This window comes from Sphaerodactylus townsendi, linkage group LG08, assembly GCF_021028975.2.
Source record: "Sphaerodactylus townsendi isolate TG3544 linkage group LG08, MPM_Stown_v2.3, whole genome shotgun sequence".
NCBI lineage: Eukaryota > Metazoa > Chordata > Lepidosauria > Squamata > Sphaerodactylidae > Sphaerodactylus > Sphaerodactylus townsendi.
This window is the reverse complement of record NC_059432.1, coordinates 62,827,213-62,851,377: the sequence shown is the minus strand read 5'-3', so window position 1 is coordinate 62,851,377 and position 24,165 is coordinate 62,827,213. Positions and strand designations below refer to the sequence as shown.

At 48.3% G+C, this 24,165-nt stretch overlaps 1 protein-coding gene across 3 annotated transcripts in view; it reads right to left on the bottom strand.

Moving 5' to 3' along the window:
- SEMA4G (semaphorin 4G) overlaps positions 1 to 24,165 on the bottom strand; it is a 117,802-nt gene that overhangs the window by 3,170 nt on the left and 90,467 nt on the right. For all 3 annotated transcript variants that reach the window (XM_048506835.1, XM_048506836.1, XM_048506837.1), the window contains exons 6-13: positions 22,252 to 22,345; positions 21,533 to 21,646; positions 20,006 to 20,172; positions 16,280 to 16,449; positions 11,336 to 11,480; positions 4,761 to 4,983; positions 3,593 to 3,708; positions 540 to 694 (exon numbers count right to left, since the gene is read on the bottom strand). In XM_048506835.1, the coding sequence (XP_048362792.1) occupies positions 540 to 694; positions 3,593 to 3,708; positions 4,761 to 4,983; positions 11,336 to 11,480; positions 16,280 to 16,449; positions 20,006 to 20,172; positions 21,533 to 21,646; positions 22,252 to 22,345 (1,184 nt within the window). The remainder of the gene's footprint in view (positions 1 to 539; positions 695 to 3,592; positions 3,709 to 4,760; positions 4,984 to 11,335; positions 11,481 to 16,279; positions 16,450 to 20,005; positions 20,173 to 21,532; positions 21,647 to 22,251; positions 22,346 to 24,165) is intronic.

The window sequence follows — 24,165 nt, the reverse complement described above, 5'->3', positions numbered from 1 at the left end:
TGCTCCTGATCTTAGGGAGCCTAAACCTGGTCTCAGCTGTTTAGAAGGCAGGGAAAGGACATGTTCATTTAGAAAAAAATTAATGTTGTTTTCTATGGAATTTAAACAGCTACACAGCACTCGCATGCTGCAATTTCTGTAATGGATCCAAAATATTTTTCCTGCTTGTGTCTTGTTTGGTTTCACAGCTGCTGTCATATTTAGGTTTTGGAATCTGCTCTTATTATTGCAGGCTACCTAGAGCTCCTGTCTCTCTAGATTAGGCAGAATGTAGATCTAATAAACTTAAACTAGCTTTTATGAGAGACAGTGCAAAAATGGTCAAAACAGACTGCACAGGAGTCATGCTGGATTCCCTTCCTACATAAGATTAATTGGGACAAAAGGTGTGGTGCTGTCTAAAGCCCACTGGCTTGGAGCAGAAAGATCTTTGCATTAATGGCGCTTCAGTGGAACACCCACTAAGGGATATGGAATGTCAGTCCTTGGCAAATTATCTCCTCTGCCTTCTGGTCAAATCCCACTGATTGCTCCCATACCTGTCCAGAGTCTCAGCTAGCTCTCTGCAGCTCACACCATCCCAGCCACAGTATGGATCCCGGGCCAGGACACAGTCGAAGCAGGACATATATCGCCCACAGGTGGAAAGCGGTAACTGAAGGACACCACTCTGGGATCCTACATATAGACTCTTCTGCAAAAAAGAGCATAGAGAAGAAATGCATTTAAATAAACTCTCTCTGTACAGCCAACAGGTCACCCTGCTCAGCAGTACAGGTGGGTAACTGGCACCACTAATTTTTTGTTTCAAGGATAATGTAAAAGTGTTGCAAGGGCCAGAGCGAAGGGAGAGAACATCAAATGACAGCACTCTGTCTGGAACACAGACCTTCAGAATCAGAGGATAGCACTGAACCTTCACCGACCAGCAACTAGATGATTCCTCTTCAGGATCACAAAGAAGGTCCATCTATTTCCCATCAACACTCTGGCAGCTCTTAAAGACTTGTGGCTAATTTTGGGAAACTGAAGTATCAGAGTTTGCCCAGCAGAGGGAAGCAGTAGACAGAGCAAGGTGCAAGAGGTCACTCATGCAGCCTTAGATCCCTTCTGACCCAAGGCTATTCCTTTTTGCTGGTGGTTCAATTGATGTGCAGAGACATAGAGCTGCTCTTGTAGCAGAAAGCCAGGAGTCCAAGCTGTACTCTCAGCTGATCACTCAAGATGTAAGGGAAATTAACATTGTCGAAGGCTTTCATGACCGGATTCAACTGGTTTTGGTGGGTTTTCTGGGCTGTGTGGCCGTGGTCTGGTAGATCGTATTCCTAATGTTTCACCTGCATCTGTGGCTGGCATCTTCAGAGGTGTATTTTCTCTGTGACACATCTCTGAAGATGCCAGCCACAGATGCAGGTGAAATGTTAGGAATAAGATCTACCAGACCACAGCCATACAGCCTGGAAATTAACATTCCTCTTTAGCAGGAGCCTGATGATGCAGGAACTGAACAAGCAAAGCATTTCCCATTCTCCTTTAACTCCATGCTTGGAAGAAAAATTTCTTCTGCTGAACTCCTGCATGTCAGTCTGATGACTGAAGTCCAAGTGGCATGGCCACTGGAAAAATAGCCACACTAGAAATTTCCTGAGGCAAAGATGCACCTTCCTAAAGCTGTGCATAAAAACTGAGCATGACACACATACGTGAAGCTGCTTTGCACCAAATTATACCAATGACTACTGAGGTCAGTACTTCTTGAGAGCCTCATCAGGAAGGTCACCATGGTGACTGCTAAAAATGGATTTATTTACATCATTTATACCCTTCATTGGAATGTGGAATGGTATAGTATAGCCTGATCTTGTTAGATCTCAGAAATGAAGCAGGGTCAGTACTTGGAAGGGAGACCTCCAAAGAAGACTGCAGAAGAAGTCAATGGCAAACCACCTCTGCTTAATCACTTGAAAACTCCATCAGGAGTCATTATTAGTCAACTGCAATTTGTAGTACACACACACACACACACACATATCTTGCATTTCTCCCCAATGGGGGTCCATAGCAGCTTACACTGTTCTCCTCTTCTCCATTTTATCCTCACAACAACCTTGTGGAGGTAGGTTAGGTTGAGAGTATATGACTAGACCAAGATCATTCAGCTACTTTCCACATCAGAGTAGTAATCTGAACTTGAGTCTCCTAGTTCTTAGTCTGCCATGCTAACCATTATACCACTTTGGCTCATGGGGCTGCAGTGGAACAAAAATTCAACAAGCAAACCTCTTGCTAGCAGACTGCTTTTAAAAAGCACAAAGTATCTGCAAGGAAGACAACCCAAGGTGGCAGTCCTTGCTCGGAAGATACACATGGGGCACAGGAAAGGTAAGCATGCTGACTCTCTAGGGTAGCCAACTGGGCTGGAGAAAAATGTCCTGTCCCTTTAATACAATTTTATTTATGAGGTTACATTATTTACCTCTGTGTGTGGAAAGCTTCAACTACGCATGTCCACACTTAATTGTTTATTAAAGGAACAGGACAGTTGACTCATGAAATAACAAGCTTCAAGTTTTGCTGAGCAAAGGCCTTTGCCAACTTACAGTTCAAGTCTCTGGATAGTGAGGACAGCAGCACAGTTGGTGGAAATTCCTTAGCTAAGGGCAGGGCAAAATCAACGCCCTCAAGGCACAGTTTTACCAAGAGCTGCTCTATTGGCAGAGACAGTAGGAGTCAGAGTGCACAAAGTCATAAAACACACCAACATTCCAGGTGCATTTTTTTCCTAAAAGAGAGGCAAGGGGTAAACCATGCCTGCACAGAGTGTTTCCTAGTATCCTTTGTCTCTGTAGCAGAGGTCAGGAGATGGGATTTCTTAACGTTTACAGCTCTGTCTGGATGCTTTATATCAGTGATGGCAAACCTTTTTGAAACCAAGTGCCCAAATTGCAACCCAAACCCCACTTATTTATCGTAAAGTGCCAACACGGCAATTTAACCTGAATACTGAGGTTTTAGTTTAAAAAAACGGTTGGCTCCGAGGCATGAGTTACTCAGGTGGTAGTTGTGGCTTTGCTTTGAAGCAACCGTGCAACTCTTCCAACGGGTGAATCACAACCCTAGGAGGGTTTACTCAGAAGCAAGGCCCATTGCCAGCAACCGAGCTTACTCCCAGGTAAAGGATCACGCTTTAGTTCTTTGCATGAAAATCAGTGAGGTTTAACAGTGTTTAATAGGGTTACCTACACTGCTTCCCCAAAACTAGATCTTAGGTTTAATGCTAATAATCGAGCCCAGTGGCCCAGGCCAGCCTAGATGTGGGGGGGGGGGGGCACGACTCTGTTTGCGCGTGCCCACAGAGAGGGCTCTGAGTGCCACCATAGGTTCACCATCACTGGTTCACTATCACTGCTTTTTATCATAGGAGGTCTGGAAGACAGAAGCTGGGCAAGGTATAGTGATATCCAAACTGGTCTGGTTTTGTTCCTGGTTTGACAAGAGCACATGTATCATATTTGCTTGCTGCGTTCATGTTCATGCATTTCTTTTGAACATTGAGGCACACCATCCAAAGGCAGATTGAAGCCACCTTTACCTGTCGTTTGGAGATGATGAGATTCTCCACAGGGTGGGCATCCCTAAAGACTTGCATCTCTTCTATGATATGGACCATGGAACCAACAACCACAGCTTTATGAATCCAACCATTACCTGGGCAGAGATAAAAACAGTAATTCTCAAATATCACAGTACAGAAGATTGCCACTCTTCAGTCATGCAGTCTATTGATCTAACCCTGCACAGGATCCAGCTGTCTTCTGGATCTGGCTAGCTGATGCATCTACTTCCAGGTTTTCAAAAAGTAGGAGGCTGAAGAAAGTAAGAGACTTGTGGTACAATCCTAAGCAAACTTAAATCAATTGAAGTGCTCAGAGTGGCACTGTTCATGCCACTCCCTTATCCAGCCCCACTTCTATCTTCTACAGTTCCTTGTAGATGAATCTAAGAGGAAGTCTATGCTCTAAACTAAAGTTTGTCACTAGTTAGAGTTTGGCTAGGGAGTCTTATCAGGAAACTGTGATTTCTAAAATACCATGGAGGAAACCATGGTAGTGAAACTGTCTTAAGAGTTGGATGGCTATTATGCCTGTTGCCTGTTGGGCAAAGCTGAAGAGTGGAACAAGAGCTTTGGAAAAGACCATTCTGACTCCAAAGCGCAAACCATTTCTCATGTTAAAAAAGAACCCAACACCAAGTTTGGAAAGCTTAAAAAGAAAAAAGAAAAGTGTAGCCATAGAAGAAGAAAAGTTTGCATTCATACCCCACTTTTCTCAACTATAAGCAGTCTCGGAGCAGCTTACAAACTCCTTCCTTTCCTCTCCTTACAGCAGATACCTTATGAGGTAGGTGGGGCTCAGAGAGGTATCAGAGAACTGTGACCAGCCAAAGGCTTCATGTGTAGAAGTGAGAAATCAAGCTCAGTTCTCTGGGTCAGAGTCTACTGTTCTTAATCACTACATCACACTGGCTCTCGAAATTGTCTGGGAAATTGTCAGTTTTGACGCCAAAACTCAAACCATTTCTCATGTTTAAAAAGAACCCAACACCAAGTTTGGAAAGCTTAAAAGTAAAGAAGAAAAATGTGGCTATAAAGCTTCTGCATTTCTACTGAAGGCTGAGAGGTGTGGTAACAATGTGCAGTCTTCCAGGTAGACATGAGATTTGTCCCCTAATTAATGAGAAGGCACAGGACCAATGCTTACCTGTTCCCAAGAACAGTACATCATACTCCTGCCCATCCAGGGCTCGGACTCTGTCTATGGCTATCTGGGTATAGATTACATTTTTCTTCACCAATAAGGGGTCACCATCTGCAGGTTTCACCTCTTCATACATCAAGGGATGGAGCTTGATGAAATCCAGCACACTGTTGGGCAAATCCTGGGAGGAATTGTAGCCACTCTTGCGAGCATGATCTGTGATGCACTGGAAAGAAATTGAATGTTATTAACATACCCTGTAGTAGTGCACTGCCGACCCAGCAGTGCCGTAGTAGAACGTTGGGACGCCAACGGACCTGCGGCCTTGCCGGTCGCATCGCACCCCCACTCCTCATCCCCCCATGAGTCACGGGTCGTGAACTGTCTGGCTCAATCACCGGGCGCAGGGACAATGGTCTTGCCCCCAGGTGAGGATTAGGCTCAGACGCGTACGCTCTTCTCCGCACGTAGCCAGATGAGATCATGCATCACATGATGATCTCCCGACCTCCCGCTCTCCCGGAACTCCCCAGTCCTCCCTCCTGCACGCGATAGAGTAACAATAAAGGTGCCAGGAACCGGCAGACGGGAGACTCGCTAGGAACACGGACCTCCGGTCTCCCGCTGCTGGCGATCTCCACCAGATGTTATCTCCGCGTCTCGTCTCGTTCTTACGCTGACCGCGTGGGTCGACTACAAGCTGGTGCCGAAACCCGGGAATCCTCGAACCTCCACCCTGCTCACCGTCGCCTGGGGAAGGGTCACATACCGAAGTCCGCTGGATCGGCGCATCCAGGGACCACCGTTTGCATCGCCTGTCCTCTGGATCGGCGCGATCCAGAGACACGCTGGTCCTAGGGACACTCTCTCGTCCGACGGAACACCGGTGAGTATGGGAGCTTGCAAAAGCAGGGCTTATGACAAGCACGTTGACGAACTGAAAGTGTTAACGAAATGCAGCAGGGTCCCCGTAAAGAGAAGGGAGCTGCGCAAATTGGTTGAGGAGATTGAAGCTCAGTGTCCATGGTACCCAGAGGGGGGACATTGAATCTTAAGGACTGGGAAAACATCGGGCGCACTCTTCGCACAGAGCCTCGCTGCGCCAGTGTCGCTGCTACCGACGTGGAGACAATGTTTTGTCGCCATCCGCCTGCAGAGCTCTGGCTCCCTTGCTGTAGGCCGCCCTCCTTCGATCTTTCACCTTCAATTTCAACCCCGGAATTTTCTATCCACTAAATTGGACGCCTGTCCTCCTTCTGCCCCCCTCGCTCCTTCACCCATTTCAAACTCTCCCGCGGCTCAGCCTCTCCTTGCTCCGCCTTCGTCCGAAGCCACTACAGACCTCCGTCAGCCATCGTAATGGCGCTGGTTTCAAAACTCTCGCAGAACGTATTAGCCACGATCTGCAGAAGAAAGAAACCCTGACGGAAGACGATGCCGATATTCTTGCATTGTGCCCCATCCACTTCACAGATACTGAGGGGGAGAATGGCGCTATCCGGGCGGGTTGTCGAGTACCGCCCCTAAGCTATAACATCCTTACCGAAGCTCCGCAAAGCAATGCGGGACGTAGGGAGTCACTAGCCCCTACGTGAGAGGCATGCTGGAGGCCATCGCAAGGAACCACCTAATGGTCCCCAGATGACTGAAGACCACCTTTCGTGATGCCCTGAGCCCTGCACAATTTGTGGTCTGGGAAAGTGAGTTCCGCCAGCAGTGCTTCAACAGAGCAGCCACCTCTGGCGGCGCCTACACCGCCGCTCAGCTTTACCATTTGTTTCGATGCTTTTACCAATCCCAACGATCAGATTGTCCTGCCTGAGGCCACCCTTACGGTCGCCTCTGAGTGCGCCTATAAGGCATTTGTCAAAGTCCCCAATGCCGGCCAGCCAACCCAGAGTTTCTCCTCCATCCGGCAAAAACCCCAAGAGCCCTATGCTGAATTTGTGAACAGGCTCCAGGAAGCGCTCAAGAGGCAGGTAGATGGCGAGGAGGCCCAAAACGAGCTCCTCATGCGCCTCGCAAAGGAGAACGCTTCCATGGAGTGCCGCGGGCAATCACGGGCCTAGGCAAAAATCCTGAACTGGCCGACATGCTTAAGGCTTGCCAGGACATTGGGTCCTCCGCCCACCAAGCTAGCCTCCTCGCCGCAGCACTCTCCACCGGCGGGAGACAGTCTCAGGATGACTGCTTTAACTGCGGCAGACCCGGACACTTCCGGGGGAAAGGGGAGTGCTAGGCAGTCCAAGTGGGGGGGCCTACAACCCCGGGATGGAGGAGGGTCCTCCCCCAGGGAGGAGAAGGCCACCTAAAACCCGGTGCCCGCACGTTGCCAGAAGGGCTTCCATTGGAGAAACGACTGCCCGTCGAGGAAACTCCCTCGCCTGGCTGCCTCTCCCCAGCCCAGGGACCAAGGAGAGGAGAGTACTAGGAGCAGACCCAAACGCATCAAGGCCCCTGCCAAAACACCCCCACCCCCCTCTGTCGTGGCATCTCAAGCACAGATGCACCCAGCTCCATCTCCTTTAAGTTCCCCCACGAGGTTCTTTGTCAGCCCCAACCTAGTATGATTTGAGGCCCATCCCTACCGGGACAATTGGAGGCTAAGGATGCTGCAAAGTTGCCTTCTGCCGCTGGAACAGGGACTGTCTATCCATCGTCCCCGGAGTGATCGGGACTCCACAGCACTAAAAGGGACCCATCCACCTCCAGGTCTGGGACAAACATCCCACAGGAGCTGCTCACGCCGGAGCCAAGCTCGCTAAGGCTCAGCTGATTCTTCTTGGGTTCCCATGCGCTGCCCGCTGCCGCACTCCAATAAAAGGCCTACGAGCCCCAGCAGCCAACATGGCGCCAGCCTACACCACCGTCAGCAGCGGTGGAGACACCTATCGGGAGCTCCCCCGGGCCCATATCTGAGAGCTCTTCCTCGGCCATAGAAGGGATGTAAGTTCAAGGGCTCTGGTGGACACCGGCGCTGATGTTACCGTCATCAGAGTAGCCGAGTCAGGGGTTCGACCAGTGGCTTCGACCTTGAGGCTTGCCCGCACATCTGGGGTGGGGAGACAAACCGACCCGAGACGGGAGGCATCCGCCCACGCTCACGGGTCAACAGCTCCAGGGACTCTGAGCGGCAGCTCACGAGTCCTTCCCATCGCTTCCTAGACATCCATGTCACAATCTCTGGGAAGAGACCTCATGAGTCAGGTTAAAACGACTCTGGTCTGGGATGGGTAAAGCCGTCACGGATCATTGGGATTCCAATCGTGCCTTCCGAAGTTGCCTCCTAATTTCCGTAGAGAAAAACTGTTTCCCTCTCCTCCTCCTCTTCTCCTTCTGTTTTTTCGACTGGTAGAGGCGGGAGGGCCAATTGGCTGGACCCCAGGTCTCCTCCCTGGATTAGTAAATCTGGGCCCGGTCCTGATACCGCAGCACTGCCAGGACCAGGGCCCCTAAACTAGGGGATGCTGCCGCACCAAATTCACTCTCATATAAACCGCTTGGGCACCCCAACAATGTTGCTCTCCGGTTTTCTGGACTTATTCGTCCCTCTTGGCCGCAGGGGCCTCTATAAGGAGCTGGGATCTCGTGACTGGCGGCGATTCCCTCGAGATAATCTCTCGATCACAAGAATTTTTTATGCAACCATCCAGCTTCCTGCATTATGTAGCCAAACCAAGGTCACGGTAAGTGCAACTCCCTTGCAAAGAAACCCCCCCCTTCCTTTCTCCTTTGTGGTGTGCGAGGAATTTGCCTCTCAATTGCCTTCGATTGGCTTCATTCCCCGGATGCACCCATCCCCCCAAAAGGTGCTTCCCAAAGCCCCCCTTTGTGTTGCTGATTAAGCATGCATACCCAACAATCCCCAGGACCCGGCCTGTTCCTCTCCCCTCGAGGCTCGGACCCTCGCCTTTGACGCACTCCCGATGGACGCTCTGAAGCCAATTCCCACCAAAGGTCGCCTACCTCCTGCCCTCCCTGTCAAACAACTAAAGAAAGAGGAGTGTATGGCCCCCAGGAGGGTTGCACTAAAGCAACCTTCATAGGCTGCAAAACAAGCCTTCTTCCTTCCCATATTAAATCTAAACACTAACTCGATCCCAATCTCCCGCCATCCGGCTCTAGAACTGAGCCTGGCGGGACCCGCCCGCAACCTGGGAAAGGGGGGTGTGTTTCAGTCCCTCTTCCTACAGGTTCCCGTGGATTCCGATTCGCCATGACAGGCCAACCCATGGAATGGCGCCAGGAGGAAACCAACCCCATCCCGGAGATGGAACGCATCTCTCTAGGAGGATCCCGCCCAGCGATCCCAGCAGGAACGCCGTACATGGCAACGCCCAAAGACCCGAATGACCTGGGAGACGTCAAAGGCGACCACCAGCCAGGCCCTAGCGCTGCTGCGCCAGCAAGACCACCCCGAGACACCCGAGAACCTCTGTGCCGCTCTCTTTGCGATCATCACCACCAACTCAGCGACCACCATCCTTTGCCTGCTCTGCTGCCTCCTGCCGATGGCGATCGGCCACCCCCTGGCAAGCTTTCACCAGACCAACATCTGGGGAGCAGTTTGCTGCCGCTGCCAACGCCTCATCTTTCTGCCTGGGCCAGTACCTAGGAGTCGGGAGCCAGCTGAGCTCCTGCCTGCTCCCCGTCGGCCACGCACCCCGAGACTTCCTAGCGGAGTCTGGCTGAGCCCTTCATGAATGCCTCATCCATCAGATATTCTATGAGCGCCGACTGGGGACCCGTCGTCCAAACCCTCCCGGCTGGCGCTTTTCCCTTGTCACCACGACGGTCGCTAACCACGAGTCCAACACCTGCGCCCGCATCACCGGCGCAGCCGAACCGGGAACCGACCCGGGCCCATTCGTCGGCTCGGCCAGTTGGAACTGCACACACATGGAGGACATTCCCCCCGTGTTCGGAAACATCCTGCTCCCCCCAGGGGCTGGTTCTGGACCTGCGTGGGAGAGGACGCTTAACTACATCCCTCACCCGACTCCCTGCCGGAACTCTTTGCTGCCTCAGTCGCCTCACCATTGTCCTACCCCAGGCTCCACCGCGGGAGCCCGGACGCCGCCGCCGCCGCTCCGTGCCTTTCGACCCCTCCTGTCGGAGCTGCACGCTGTCGCCCTCTCCGAAGCGGAGTTAGATCTCCCTCGCAACTTCCTAGTGGGAGTCCCCGGACTCGCTTCCTACAATGCTAAGACTATTGGCTGGCTGGCCTGTGCCCTTGCGAAGTCCATCAACTCTACCTCCACCGCTCTGGATGCCCTGGCCTCCGAGCAGCAGGAACTTCGTCAGCGACCCTATGACAATCGTGGCCGCCATTGATTATTTGTTGTTGTTACATCACCAAGGTTGTGAGAATGTACATAATATGTGTTGTTTTAATCTTTCTGATAATTCCCAGTTGGTCCACATGAAAGTGCGTGAGCTGCAAGAAGTTGTATCTAATCTGAAGTATGATGTTTTGCGCCATTGGTGGTCAGCCCTCTGGAGCTGGCTGCCGGGAGGATGGTTGAGTGCTATTGTACAGGTCTGCATTGGTTTAGTTGTGTGCCTTGTTATCGATCTTGTTTCGTTCAATGCGTGTCCAATATTGCCTGTAACGTGTGTAAGAAACCCCTCGCATTTCCCTTACCCCGCAACCAAGTTCTAATGTTGCACAAGCAGCTTGGTCAACTTGACCAAACGGCGGAGGAGACAAGCGTCCCTTTAAATCGCCCCTTAGCGTTTCGGCCCCCCCGCTTTCTAAAATGTAAAAAAGGAGGAGATGTAGTAGTGCACTGCCGACCCAGCAGTGCCGTAGTAGAACGTTGGGACGCCAACGGACCTGCGGCCTTGCCGGTCGCATCGCACCCCCACTCCTCATCCCCATGAGTCCGCGGTGCGTGAACTGTCTGGCTCAATCACCGGGCGCAGGGACAATGGTCTTGCCCCCAGGTGAGGATTAGGCTCAGACGCGTACGCTCTTCTCCGCACGTAGCCAGATGAGATCATGCATCACATGATGATCTCCCGACCTCCCGCTCTCCCGGAACTCCCCCCAGTCCTCCCTCCTACACGCCCCCGATAGAGTAACAATAAAAGGTGCCAGGAACCGGCAGACGGGAGACTCGCTAGGAACACGGACCTCCGGTCTCCCGCTGCTGGCGATCTCCACCAGATGTTATCTCCGCGTCTCGTCTCGTTCTTACGCTGACCGCGTGGGTCGACTACAATACCCAGTTTCGGCACTTAAATAGTGGGCTGTGTCTTTTCATTTTTCAGGTGGAGGATCCAATGTTTTCACTGCTCCCCCATTATAAAATTTCATTACCCACACAAAGCTAGTATTATTTGGGGGAGAGGCGGGGACTAACCTAGGATCTTCTCTTCAGTAAGTTAACTTACTGCACAGAGGGAGTATTTTTTATGTCAGGGAACATTCAAAATCTTCAGCATCTTGCTAGTAGTAAGAAAGATATCAGGTATCAAGCAGGGTTTTGGGGTGTCTGTTTTAGCTCTCCTCTGCAGCAGTACTTGGTTCCTTCACAGTAACATAAGTAGATAAGAAGAAAAACAAAGAAACTTACTGATCCTGGCCGGGGCTCTGGAACCTCCCCATTGTACTGGGACCATTTGCGGGAGGAGTCCTGGTATTCCATATAAGTCCCTTCAAAGGCTGCCTGAACCTCAGAGATGTTGTATCGACAAATGGCAGATACCTCCATGCTCCTCCTGGAAAATATAAGATAAGATCATTGAGCAAGCTAAAGCCTTCCACATCTCTAAGAACCCATGGGTCTGTATAAACAAACCCTAATATGTCAGCACAGTAGGACTACAAAGAATTGGAATATCCTCTGCTCCAACTCCAGCAGTGAATAAGTTTCATAAATGGAATCTGGGTAACTCATGCAAGCCTATCATGTTGCAGGGGAATAGAATCAGCTCTGGTGTTACCAGCCCATGTGATCTGCAGGAGAATTCCTTATTCTAGGTTGAAGTATCAGCAGAGGCATAGCAAGGGGGGAAAGCGCACGGTGCACCAGTGCATCTTCCGCCTCCGCAACGCCCCAGCATTGCCCTCACCACACCCCCACAGGGGTGTGCGCCCGGTGCGTTGCACACACCACCACCTCGCCCCTTTGCTACGCCTCTGAGCATCAGTTAGACCTTTCATTCTGCAAGAACAATTCTTGTTCCAGACACAGTCTATGTGAAGACAGAAAATAACACCGAGGGGGCAGAGTGCAAACGACAATAGGGTCAACCACAAAATCTATCTGGGGCTATGGACAGTGAAGCCCTGATTGGGATGTTCTTAAATCTGGAGGTTACCGACTCTGTTCTAGCACTCCAGCAGCCTTCTTTTCCGTCAGTTGACTGTCCAAAGCATCACCCCTTTAAAAGGACTATTGCTTTAACTAAATGCAACTCCTACTAGGCTGAGACAAAACTGAGGGTGGAGCTGGCAGCCCTTGATGAAGAGCCACAAAAGCAAGTAATTTAAGTGGGAGTCGCTTCTGCAAGGCTGCAGAATTAAATGAGCATAGAAAAACATGCGTAGGAAATTTGCAAACAGATTTCGTATTTAAAAGTTTATGTTAAAATTAGTTAAATATAATTAAAAAGCGGGGGAGCGACTGCCAGTACAAACATTCTTGCATGTTCAAGTTATGGCTCCTCTTTTATGAGATGTCATATCCTTGGTCTCTGGTAGTGATACCAAGACACAGTTAAAGAGGACAGAAAGCAGCAGCACATCCAGAGCTCTGTGGGGGGTGGGGGGAATCCTCAGGGCACCACCACAATGTAGAAATCTGTAGAAACCCATCTGCTTGAACCTGTCAGTAGGATGCCTGATTCTGCCTTTGCTGCCAGTTATGGGTGATACCTTGTTGCCTCCTGATCACCCTTTGACATGCCTTCAGCCAATTCTTGTGAAATTTGAACCAGCACCTATGTGCCCCTGTTGGTCACAGAACAGGATATGGTCTCTTGGCAAAACATCAATTATTACATTTTTACAACTATGGAGAATACATTCTAGATTTTCAGCAACCAAATATCCAATTGAATTGTGAATTATCTGTGTGGTGAATCTGTGTGGTGGTATACCCCCTGATGCCCAAGCTTACAAATTCCACTATACTGTGCTGCTGTTGAGAGACCCGCTACTGTACAGCCAATTCCTTTTTTTGCATTTCTCTTTGGATTTGGTTGTGGTCTCCTGCATGCACACAAAACTTCTCTGGGCTTCCTAACAGCACAAATCCAGATCAGGACTGTAGCCTGAGCAGTGAAGTGATAAACTGCAGCTCTTGCTAGTGGCAAATTAATCATGTCACTATTTGCCATTGGCTGGTACGTTGCATTCCTGGGAATCCATCATCTCCTCTCATCCTGTGGAGAAATTGCTCAGCCCTACAAAGTCAACGGATGTTCTCCTTCACCTTCGTACAATAACCACAATTCTGTATCAGGTATGTTGCTTTAACCCTTCACTGTCAAATTTGCCAAGACTATGTGTAGCAAATATATACTTTGTATTCCAAAATGTCATTTTGTGGCTGAATGGCCAGTGCAAGTTAGCATACCTGCTTTTTAGGTACAGCTTTCCTACCACTGGCAACATTTATCTTGTGCGCTGACAGAGATAAACAGGCAAAAACTTCTAGTTTGCTGTGAGACAGTATCATGAACTAGCAGAAAATACAAAAGGACTGCTAAGACTTCAGTCTGGGCTTGGTCCAGAAACACTAAAGCAAGGGGCACCACAATGATTGTCCTGGTTAACAGCCATATGATGAATTCTATAGGTTTCCCCCCTCTAATAAGGATGAAGTTATTCCTGCCACTGTGCTAGGGTGATTTCACACACGCACAGAACCATCTCCTGCATATTCTGCTATTGTTAAGCTGCTCCACAGATGTTCACCCAGAGGACTTCCCCTCATCAAGTGTTTAGAGTGTCCCATCTGTTACTTACCCAGCGAATGAATTAGTCATGGGATCCAAAATATTTGCAAGGACAAGGAGGATTTCCTTGGCAACCAAAGCTTGAGGTCCCCTTTCCTCAACTTGAATTCTACCCACAAACATAGTTAAAAGCCCTAGGCAACTAAAAAAAAGGACGTAGATTCACTGGCATAATGCCCATTGGGCAAGGTGGGCAGCTGCCCAGGGCATCACCTTGTGGGGGGGCATCAAAATGCTGGGTTTGTTTTTGGGTATTTTAGTGGTTTTCCAATTTTGGCCTGCAGGGGGCGCAGGTTTTAGGCTAGCGCAGGGGTAGGGAACCTGCGGCTCTCCAGATGTTCAGGAACTACAATTCCCATCAGGCCCTACCAGCATGGCCAATAGGGGCTGATGGGAATTGTAGTTCCTGAACATCTGGAGAGCCGCAGGTTCCCTACCCCTGGGCTAGCGGCACCAAAATTTCAGCGTATCATCAGGAGACTGTCCTTATGCTACCCCCCAAGTTTGGTGAGGTTTGGTTCAGGGAGTCCAAAGTTATGGACTCCCAAAGGGGGTGCCCCTATCCCCCATTGTTTCCAATGGGAGCTAATAGGAGATGGGAGCTACAGATTTGAGGGTCCATAACTTTGGCCCCCCTGAACCAAACTGCACCAAACATGGGGGGTATCATCAGGGCACTCTCCTGATGAGACCCTGAAAGTTGTGAGACTATGCCTTCAGAAATGTGCCCCCCACAGCCTGCAACCCCCATTGACAGCAATGCAGAAAACTCAATGCAGAACAAAGATTCTTGGGCAAATTTCTAGGATGTTCCTGCAGGGGGTGCATTTTTAGATGTATCGGCACCAAAATTTCAGGGTATCATCTGGAGATGATGGCACCCTCCAAGTTTGGTGCAGTTTGGTTCAGGGGGGCCAAAGTTATGGACCCTCAAAACTGTAGCCCCCATCTCCTATTAGCTCCCATTGGAAACAATGCGGGATGGGGTACCCCCTTTGGGAGTCCATAACTTTGGACTCCTTGAACCAAACCTCACCAAACTTGGGGAGTAGCATAAGGACAGTCACTTGATGATATGCTGAAATTTTGGTGCTGATATGTCTACAAATGCACCCTCTGCAGGCACCAATGTCCTGGTGCAAAAAAAATTGGTCGTGGTGGAGTGGCCGCCCGGGGGGGGGGGGCATCCAACTCAGGTTTTGCCCAGGGCTACAGTTTGCCCAGGGCTGCCTTGTTACGCCCCTGCATAGATTTGGGGCAGATGAATTGAAGGACTCAAGGTCCGCTGCCAGCTCTATAGCTCAGATAGTCCAGGACTGGAAAGGTGAGTCAGCGGCTTCATGCACAAGCACAACACAGAAGATCCCTTTCCTGAACTGCAACAGCTAATTCGGTACTCAGCACACTGGGCGGTGTGTTACCACTGTGTGTGTGTAAGCTGTAATTTTTCAAACATTCCTCTGCATTGCTGCCGTACTTTCTCGCCCATGGAACAATTAGCCTCAGGGTCATGGGGCACACATAGAGGAAAAGCCTTGGAGGGGATGGAATGAGGAAGGACAATGGGTTCAGATCGCTCTTCCTTTCTCTTTCATGAGGAAAGCTCTAGTGAGAAGTTTAATACCCCCCTCCCCCGTCACTTCTCACTCCAGTCTGACAACTGTCATGACTGTTCCTATGCATGGATCCTGCAACTCCAGGATCTTTCCAGCAATCAAAAAGATTTGCAGAATGTGCTTTCTGTATGTTGATGGCTGAATAATGCCCACTGCAACAGTCTGTAACAGAGGCGTTCCTCCCATTGGGCAAAGTGGGCAGATGCCCTGGGCGCCGCCTGGTGGGGGGCGCAAAAACTGCAGGTTCGTCTGTGGGATTTTTGGCCTGCAGATGGTGCAGTTTTTAGGCTAGCAGCACCAAAATTTCAGGGATTTTTTGGGAGACTATCCAGATGATATCACCCAGGTTTGGTGAGGTTTGGTTCAGGGAGTCCAAAGTTATGGACTCCCAAAGGGAGTGCCTCATCCCCCATTGTTTCCAATGGGAGCTAATAGGAGATGGGGGCTACACCTTTGAGGGTCGATTACTTTGGACCCCTGAACCAAACTTCACCAAACCTGGGTGGTATCATGAGTAGGGTCTCATGAAGATACTTGGAAATTTTGGTGCTGCTATCTTAATAATTTCACCCCTGACAGCAGGCACCCCCTGACAGCAGGCATTTCCCCAGATTTTCCTTTTAAATCCACCCCCTTCCTGCCAATGCTTGTTTTCTTTATTTCTTTTATTCTCTCAATGCCTAATAAAGGTTATTATTACTATTTTGAAAGCATTTTGAAAATGTTTTCAAAAAAATATTTCTGCTGTGTTCAGATTTGTGAGTTGGGGCATGTTCTATAATGTGATGGTGACTTTGAAACGACCCAATGGTAAAAAATTTTTTGTTTGGTCACGATGGGGAAGGGTGGCTGCCCATGGGGGGGGCATCAAACTCAGGTTTTGCCCAGGGCTCCAGTTTGCCTAGGTACGCCACTGATCTGTAAGACTATTTGGCTTACCACTGTGCTGATAAGGTGAATGTTGCATAGAAGACAGTATTCCGCCAGTCCCCTCCATCCAGACTATAAACATCCTTGAGGACTTCATAATAGGGAATGTAGCAAGCCAGCCGTGCTTTCATGAAGGATGTCCATTTCCACTGGAGGATCTTCTTGCCACCAAGGTCATTCTAGAATGGATATATACAGAAAGGCTTACAAAGTGTCAAAAGACCCAGAAAGACCAAAAAAAGAGCATAAACAGATAAATTCCTTAAATGAATGGGAAGTACTCTATGCTAGTTTTGACTTGGCCTATACGGAGATTGAAAGGACCAGCGGGGTGTATCAGTTAAGGAACCAGGAAAGCCAGGTTCAAATCCCCACTGGAATCATGGAAACTTGCTGGGTGTCCTTGGGCCAGTCACACCCTCTCAGCCCTGACCCTGGCAAGTATTCGGATGGGAGACCTCCAAGGAATACCAGGGTTGTGATGCAGAGGCAGGCAAACCATCTCCAAATGTCTCTTGCCTTGGAAACCCCATGGATTGTCATAAGGCTGTTGTGACTAGATGGCAAAAAAACCCCAAAAAACCTGAGACTGCTCCTTTTAGGAGTTCTCCTCTTTATATGAAATGTGGACTTTACTCAGACCAATTGGTGACTTCTAAGCCCTTTCGATCTTGTAAGCACATGGCATTCTGGTACACATGGGGCTACCAGATAAAGGCACTAGGACCAAATGACACATAACATTCCACTGAGCGTCTGGAGGCTTGCCCTCTCCTTTATGCATCAGCCCAGATTAACAGGTCAGGGCTGTTGTCAGGATGGATGTTTGATGAGGTTTGAATGTTGAACATTATTTTTTATTATTGCAGTTTATCTTCAATATGCAACAGCAGGATGGCCCAATAGGGATCAGGGTTGTGGGATTAGAAAACAGCCTCCAGGTTTCTTTTAGCCCTGGCAGAGGAAAATGTATATTCCCGTCATTTCTCCCTATCAGAGTTAAAGGCAACACAGGCAGGCTTTTGATTGAGGCAACAGCATATGCATGGCAGGAGAGGGAGCAGTTAAAAGACTTTGCTAGAGTATGCAGCCCATAATCACCTGGCCCCCTTATGCTTACCAGTGGCTGGTTTTTACAGTTAGATTATATTAAAGGAGTATTTTCCAACACTGACACACATCAGATGAACAATTCATAGTTCTATCACTCTAGGCCTACGAATCCAGGTGCTTTCTGAATATAACTATTTATGATTCTCAATGAGACAAACCCAGCAAGGCCACGGTCTGGTGGAGATCAATAAATCCGCCTGTTCCTCTGCAGTAACTAAAGCCAGCATTAGTGCCAAGGGGGAAGATGTCTCCACCAAACAAGACCATTCACATTCCAAGATGTTACTGAAGCCTCCAGGATCAAAGCAAACCAGACCCTGAGCCAAAGACATATGAGATGGAGCCATAGCAGCAACGCTTCCCACCACAGACAACAAGTCCTGATTGCCCTCATTGTTTTGTTTGCTTTTTCAAATAATCTGATTTTCAACTGAATGCATCCAGCTTTAACTTCCTACCACCGGCTCTCCCTCTCTCCCTCAAGGCATTCTGTCTGAGAGCAGTAATCAAACCATTGCTTAACCTTGTGACCAAGTGTCCATCCCAAACTTTTCTAGCCAAGCTCATTCCCTAATCCCTCTCTGAGCCTGCTCCAATTTTTCTATTACTGCCTGGTTGCAAGGACTGAGATTCATCTAGGCAAGGTGACTGATGCAGAAACACAGAGCCACAAGCAGAGTCCTCTGCACTCGTGGAACAAGAACCATCTGTCGCAGGGATCTGAAAGATGGATTTCATACAGCCTGGCCAGGTCTGCCCAGTGCTTGCTTGGATGCCCTTGAAAAGTTCTTACTCTCAAGCCACTGAGAATGCAGTTGTGGAGGCAGCATGTGGTCTGTACTGGGAAGGTAAACCGTACTCTCCAATGCCCTCAGCAGAGTTGGCTGCATCTGGAAGACACTAAGTGCTTCTGCTCTGAGCTTTGACAATCCTTGCTGTGAACAAAGGTTTCTGAGAGACATTACCATGTCGCCAGCCTCAATTATGGGAGAGATATGGCTTATTCAGCAGCCAAGGGCACCTTGCCACTAGCACAGCCAGAAGTCTGTGTCATCTCCCTCTGAACTATTTCAGCTCGGGCATCACAGGCAGAAGAGACACACAGCTTGTCCTTGAAGCATTCCGCAGCCAGTCCTGGTTCTTCATTATCATGTTTATTTTCCTCCAGTGAGCACACATGGGGCTTTCTGCCATTAACTTCACAACAGGCAGGCTAGGCTAAGCCAAGGGCCAAACTAGAGGAAATGACCACTATTACCATCAAGGCGAGGAAGCAGGTCAGTTTTGATCAGCAGAACAACATTGTTGTGAAGGGTTAAACTTTATCTGTCCTCTCCCCAGTTTCCTCTCTCTCTAACCTTGATCCAGATTGGCTGGGGGGAGGGTGTGTGTGTGTGGACACATTTAGAATTTCTCTTTACAAATGCTGGGCAGATATGATCACAGAGGTCCCAGCAGTCATTTTATTGTCTGCAATATTCATGACTGAGCAGGAATCTGAACCTTGGTTGTTTACTAGAGAGTAAATCCTGTTGAACTCAATAAAGCTTACTTCTAGGCAAAAAAATAATTAGGATTCTGTTGCAAGTCCTCATTCTCCAACATTTTTTTCACTGTGCTAGCTCTTGCAGGTACTTAGAAACCACCTGATTCCTTATCATCCACCCACCAGGGTTTATGGCAGTTTAGTGTGTTAAATGGTTAACAGTGAGCAGAGTTTAATCATGCACTTTACAAAAAGGCAGCATAAAATATTTTCTCCAAAAATGCAGTGGGGCACCACATTTGCCGTGACAGGACATCAGGGATAATGGTCCTCGAGCTTGTAGTCTAGAACCAAAGCAAAAAGAGATTGGTCGCAGGTGCTGGGAACAAGGAGGCTAAAGGGGGCTGAAGCAAAACACCCAGACCAACAAGGCTGAACTCAGGGCTCAATAGTATCCCCACTACGGGATCCTTGCCAATAGGAATGCCACTAGCTCGGTTCTCAGCCTGCTCTGCACCACACCTTCACCCGAGATCTGTAGTCAGAATCCCATTTAAGGTCACAGCTCTGCTCATTCCACTCAAAGCACATTTGGTTCCTTGATTCCCATAAAGTGAGAGCAGAAGCAGATCTGGGCCCAGAGGCGTGCAAAATTTGAGTTTTCTGCCTCCCACCCCCATATGGGCGGCCGCCCTCCCCCAGCATGACCAAACATTTTTTTGCACATGGTCTTGAAGTCAGTGTACAGGGTGGGAAGAAGGAGGGATGTGGGGGCGATTTTCCGGGGGGGGGGGTTGACTAAATGGTTGCAGCCTGGGGACATTTGACCCCATATGTACCCCCCGGGCAGTACGCCCCTGCCTGGGCCCAATCACTGACCAGACCATATATCAGAAAGACTGTCTGGAATCTAATTGACCTTGGCCAGGACAAAGCCATTATGTCCCAACCCATTCACAACTGACAGAACATTCTCATGGGAGCTACTACCCCTCCAGCCTCTCCAGGGGTTACAAGTGTCGGTGAGGATGCAAGTTGCATCAGCCGTGATGCCAGACTAGGAAAAATGTTCCCAATTTCTAAGAATGCCGTGTCCCTCAGAAGCTGCAAGCCTTCACAGCACCCCCAATCTTTACCTTACAAACTCGGGCCACCCTGGCCACCCTGGACTGCTGGTTCTTGTCAAAGATAGAGGGGCTCTCTTCTCCTGCTCGCTCTGTGAAGAAGTAGTAGATCTTGTCGTCATCCCCCACAAGGCTGCTCATGCTCTCCCTGACCAATATGGAAGCCACAAACTCAGCATCTGTACAAACCAAGGACAGTGAAAGCATCAGATAGCAGAGTCCTTGAAACAAATCACTTTCATAGGTGCTGTACTGCATGGATTCAGACAGTGTATGGGTGGGTGGGGGGGATGCTCCTTTAGAAATGCCCCAACCCCCCTCCCTGCATTCCCAGCTCTCATCTCTGTCCTTTCAGAGATAGAAAGGAATTTATGCAATCCGTGTTTCATCTAATTGCTTGGCAGTGAAGTGGGAGGGAGAGCTACAAGATAGCAAAAGGACTCTTTTGCAGAACTGATTAACCTCTTTCTGACTCGGTTCATTCCATCTGCCCTTTCCACAATCTTTTGTCCCTTTCCATCTTTTGTGTTTTTTCTTTCCTTTCCTTTTTAATGTCAGCAGTGACAAGTCAGAGCAAAGAGCAAAAAAAAAAAACTGACTGAGATTTATACTATTTTGGGGTTTCCTCCTCAAGAGCAGGGAATCTGCCTTGGGAGGTTGGCAGGAAAAGAAAAGAGAAAACCCAGTCTCACTGAGCCTGGTGTCATCACTAAATGCAATCCACCTTGTTGCAACTTACATGAGAAAGAACGTGTGCCTCTGAGCATGAGCAAAATGCTTTCCATCCACCAACAAAAAACCTACTGATCCTCTGAAGATCCTCTGAAGATGCCAGCCACAGATGCAGGCAAAAAGTCAGGAGAAAATGCTACTAGAAGACGGCCATACAGCCCAGAAACCACACAACACCCCAATGATTCCGGCCGTGAAAGCCTTCGACAATACAGCGAAAAACCCACTTCATCTTCCCCAAAAATTGGGATAAGAGCTAAAAGAATGAAGAGGTATAATATTCAACTAGGCCTAAACCTTATTAATCAATCTCCTTCCTTCACTCACCCCAAAACTGAAAACTTGAGTTCTTTTCAGATAATTCGTTCATGAAAGAATTGAGAACCACACATTTCCTCTTCTACATACTGGCATTCCTCTCACTGCTTAGAAGCCTCACAGTTACATAATATGTCACTGGATGAAACATGATAACCCTATTAATGAGGATGCGGTTTTACTCTTGAAAGTACAAAAATTGGTTAGTCAAGCAGTACAGCAGTGGACAGATGTAGCCTCCCTCATGTGAATAGAATATTAGGCACTTAAAATATAGTTCAATTCAAACTAATGCATTATGTAACTTAAAGTATATCATACTTATATTTTGGTCTCTGCTGTTTCAAACAACAGAATTATTTCTGCCTCAAATGTGCTCCCCACCCTTGTTTGTGGCTATGGGCTTGGATGAGCAGAGTCACAGGGCTCTTCAGCTCCTGCTAAGTCAAAAGGGGCAGGAGATGTGGCTTTGGGATCAGAAGAGCCTACCATTCAACCAGTGCAAAGGGGATTCCTCAGTCTTTAGAACCCGCTGGTACAGACTGCGTCGGATGTCGGGCTGGCTGCGGAATTCGTAACGTGTTGCTGTATATAAACTGCCATCTGGGAAACAATGCAGCATACAAGGTATAGTTAGAAAAGGCTTATACGCCAACTGCTCAGTAAGCAATGTCCCTCTCTATGATCCTAGGCAGAAGGCCTTCTTTCTCAGTACACCAATCCTTTTGCATTTACTCTAATCAGAAAGATATTCTTCTGATAACAACCACACACAGAAATGCATATTCCTGAGATTATATACTCCTTGGTGCCAGTGCATGATGGCTTCCACACACAGACAGCAATGTTCCGGAAGAATAACCAAAGCATTCTCTGGAACTTTCCTGTCACGCTTTGCTGTGCAGCGTCTGGTCAGTTTGGGAGTCCACCCAAGCCTGAATGGGAGAGAACCAGCTGCCCTGCACAGATAATGAGATCCAAGTACTTTGTGGAAAGGGGGACTGCCATTGCTCTAGCCTCTAAAATTAAGTGCTAGATGGAAGTGGGCTAGTGTGCGGGGGCGGGGGGGAGGAGAGATATCAGGTGTCTCAGATGGTCTTTAATGTATGTGCTTACACACACACTTCAAAATATGTGCCCTGCCCACTCTGGGTAAAACCCAAGGGAATGGCTGCAAAGGAAAGAAGTGGGAGAAAGACAGTACATACCCACAATGAGACCCGTGTAACCATGGCTAGGGTCATAGGGACATTTTTCCTTCCCTTCCTCAAAGAGTGAGGGTGGCATCAACTTGTTGGTATCCTACAGAATGCAAAAAGAAGGGACAGATCACCCTCAAGACAGAGAACCATACATCATGTCTGAACCTTCCTGACTACTCTGGAGCTGTGTGGAGCTACTAGCTAGGGGACAAGGGAAGGGAATCACCACATTCAGTCTGGATGCTACAGTGGGATGTCTTTGGAGTTAATGAAGGACTCCCTCTTCCCTACATCACTCATTCTGCATGAGCTCTTCCACTATTACAGCTGCCACTCCGATGATCATCAGAACTAGCTGTTCCCTCCATTGAGGACAACTAGGGATAGCATCCCCAACACAACATTTTGTTCTTCTTGCAGAAGGCCTGCCATTCCAAAGCTGTTTGGGCAGTGCATCAACACCATCAGCCTAGCAAACTATATATTGCTTTTCCCAGAACATCAGCTTAGTGAAAAGCCTTGTAGGGTGCATCAGAATTATTATTCCCACTTTGTAGCTAAAAGACTGAGAGAACAGCATGAATTAATGGGTGAGCTGAGATTTGAACAAGAATAAAACTCATGCTCTAACTGCTAGTACAGCACTTTTTTCTAATTCTTATATTATTAAACTCACAGCAGCCCTAAAAAAATAGATGAGGCAAAGCAATATGCACCTATGGCTCACCAGAAATCTTAATGGCTGAGCATACCTCCTGAACTGAAATCTAGTGCTCGATGACCTGTAATGCCCTACACTGATCTAGAAACCTCCACATCACCTGTCACAGTGCACATAGCAAAATACAGAGGTTTAGTGCAATATTCGTTGGCTCCAAAAGTCATCTTTCTTCTTTTTACAAGTGTCACATGAAGATAAAGAAAAGACTCAGATAAGAAGTCTGTCTAGTCAATGGATAGATGTGCCTCAATCCCTTTCCTGTCCTGCTACCGCTGTTCCCAATGTTCATACTTATTTCCTGTCCTTTCTTTCCATCAACAGGATGTTTCCTGTTCTTACTCCCTACAGTAACAACTGTACTAACTTACAGAAGTGTATCTGGAAGCACTTCAAATAAGGGGCATTTCCTGCTGTGAGAGTCATCGCTGATTTAACATAACCACAGCTAAGTCAGCCACTGTGACCCATGATTGGTATGGAAAGGAGCATTCTGAAAGTGTGGATTGCAAATGACTAATGCAACCCAAATAATGCACAAAAATGCTAGAATAAATGGGGTTGCCGGCCTCCAGGTGGAAGATTGAGATCTCCCACTATTACAACTGATCTCCAGGTGAACTAGATCAGTTCACCTGCAGAAAACGGCCACTTTGAAAGTGGACTCTACAGCATTATACTCCACTGAAGTCCCTCCGCAAACCCCACCTTCCTCAGGCTCCACCCTCAAAATTTCCAGGTATTTCCCAACCCAGAGCTAGTAACTCTAAGAATAAAGCTCGCAAATTATAAATCATCCCCAAATCATTTCAGTCTTCAATCAAGCATTCTAAGCCTCTGGAGAAGACAATAAACTCCTTTTTAAAAAAAAAAATTATTTTACACTTGACCATTTTTCTCCTTGTTTAAATTCAACATCAGTGAAAGGGAAATGTTTGCAAACACTGACAAGAATGGGTTTAGATTTATCCCACGTTTATGGAAATGTTTCAACTAATCATGGCCTTCCTTAAGAATTGTAAGACTAACTTACTAACTCCCTTTACTTATAAAAGAAAGCCAAATATCAAACAGTCCACTATTCTCCATGTTCACTCAAGACATGAGTTCCACTGAGATCAGTGGGGCTTCCTCCCAAGTAAACTTGCATAGCATTGAAACCAAAGATACTGCTACACCAGATCTCCCACTGGATAACAAAT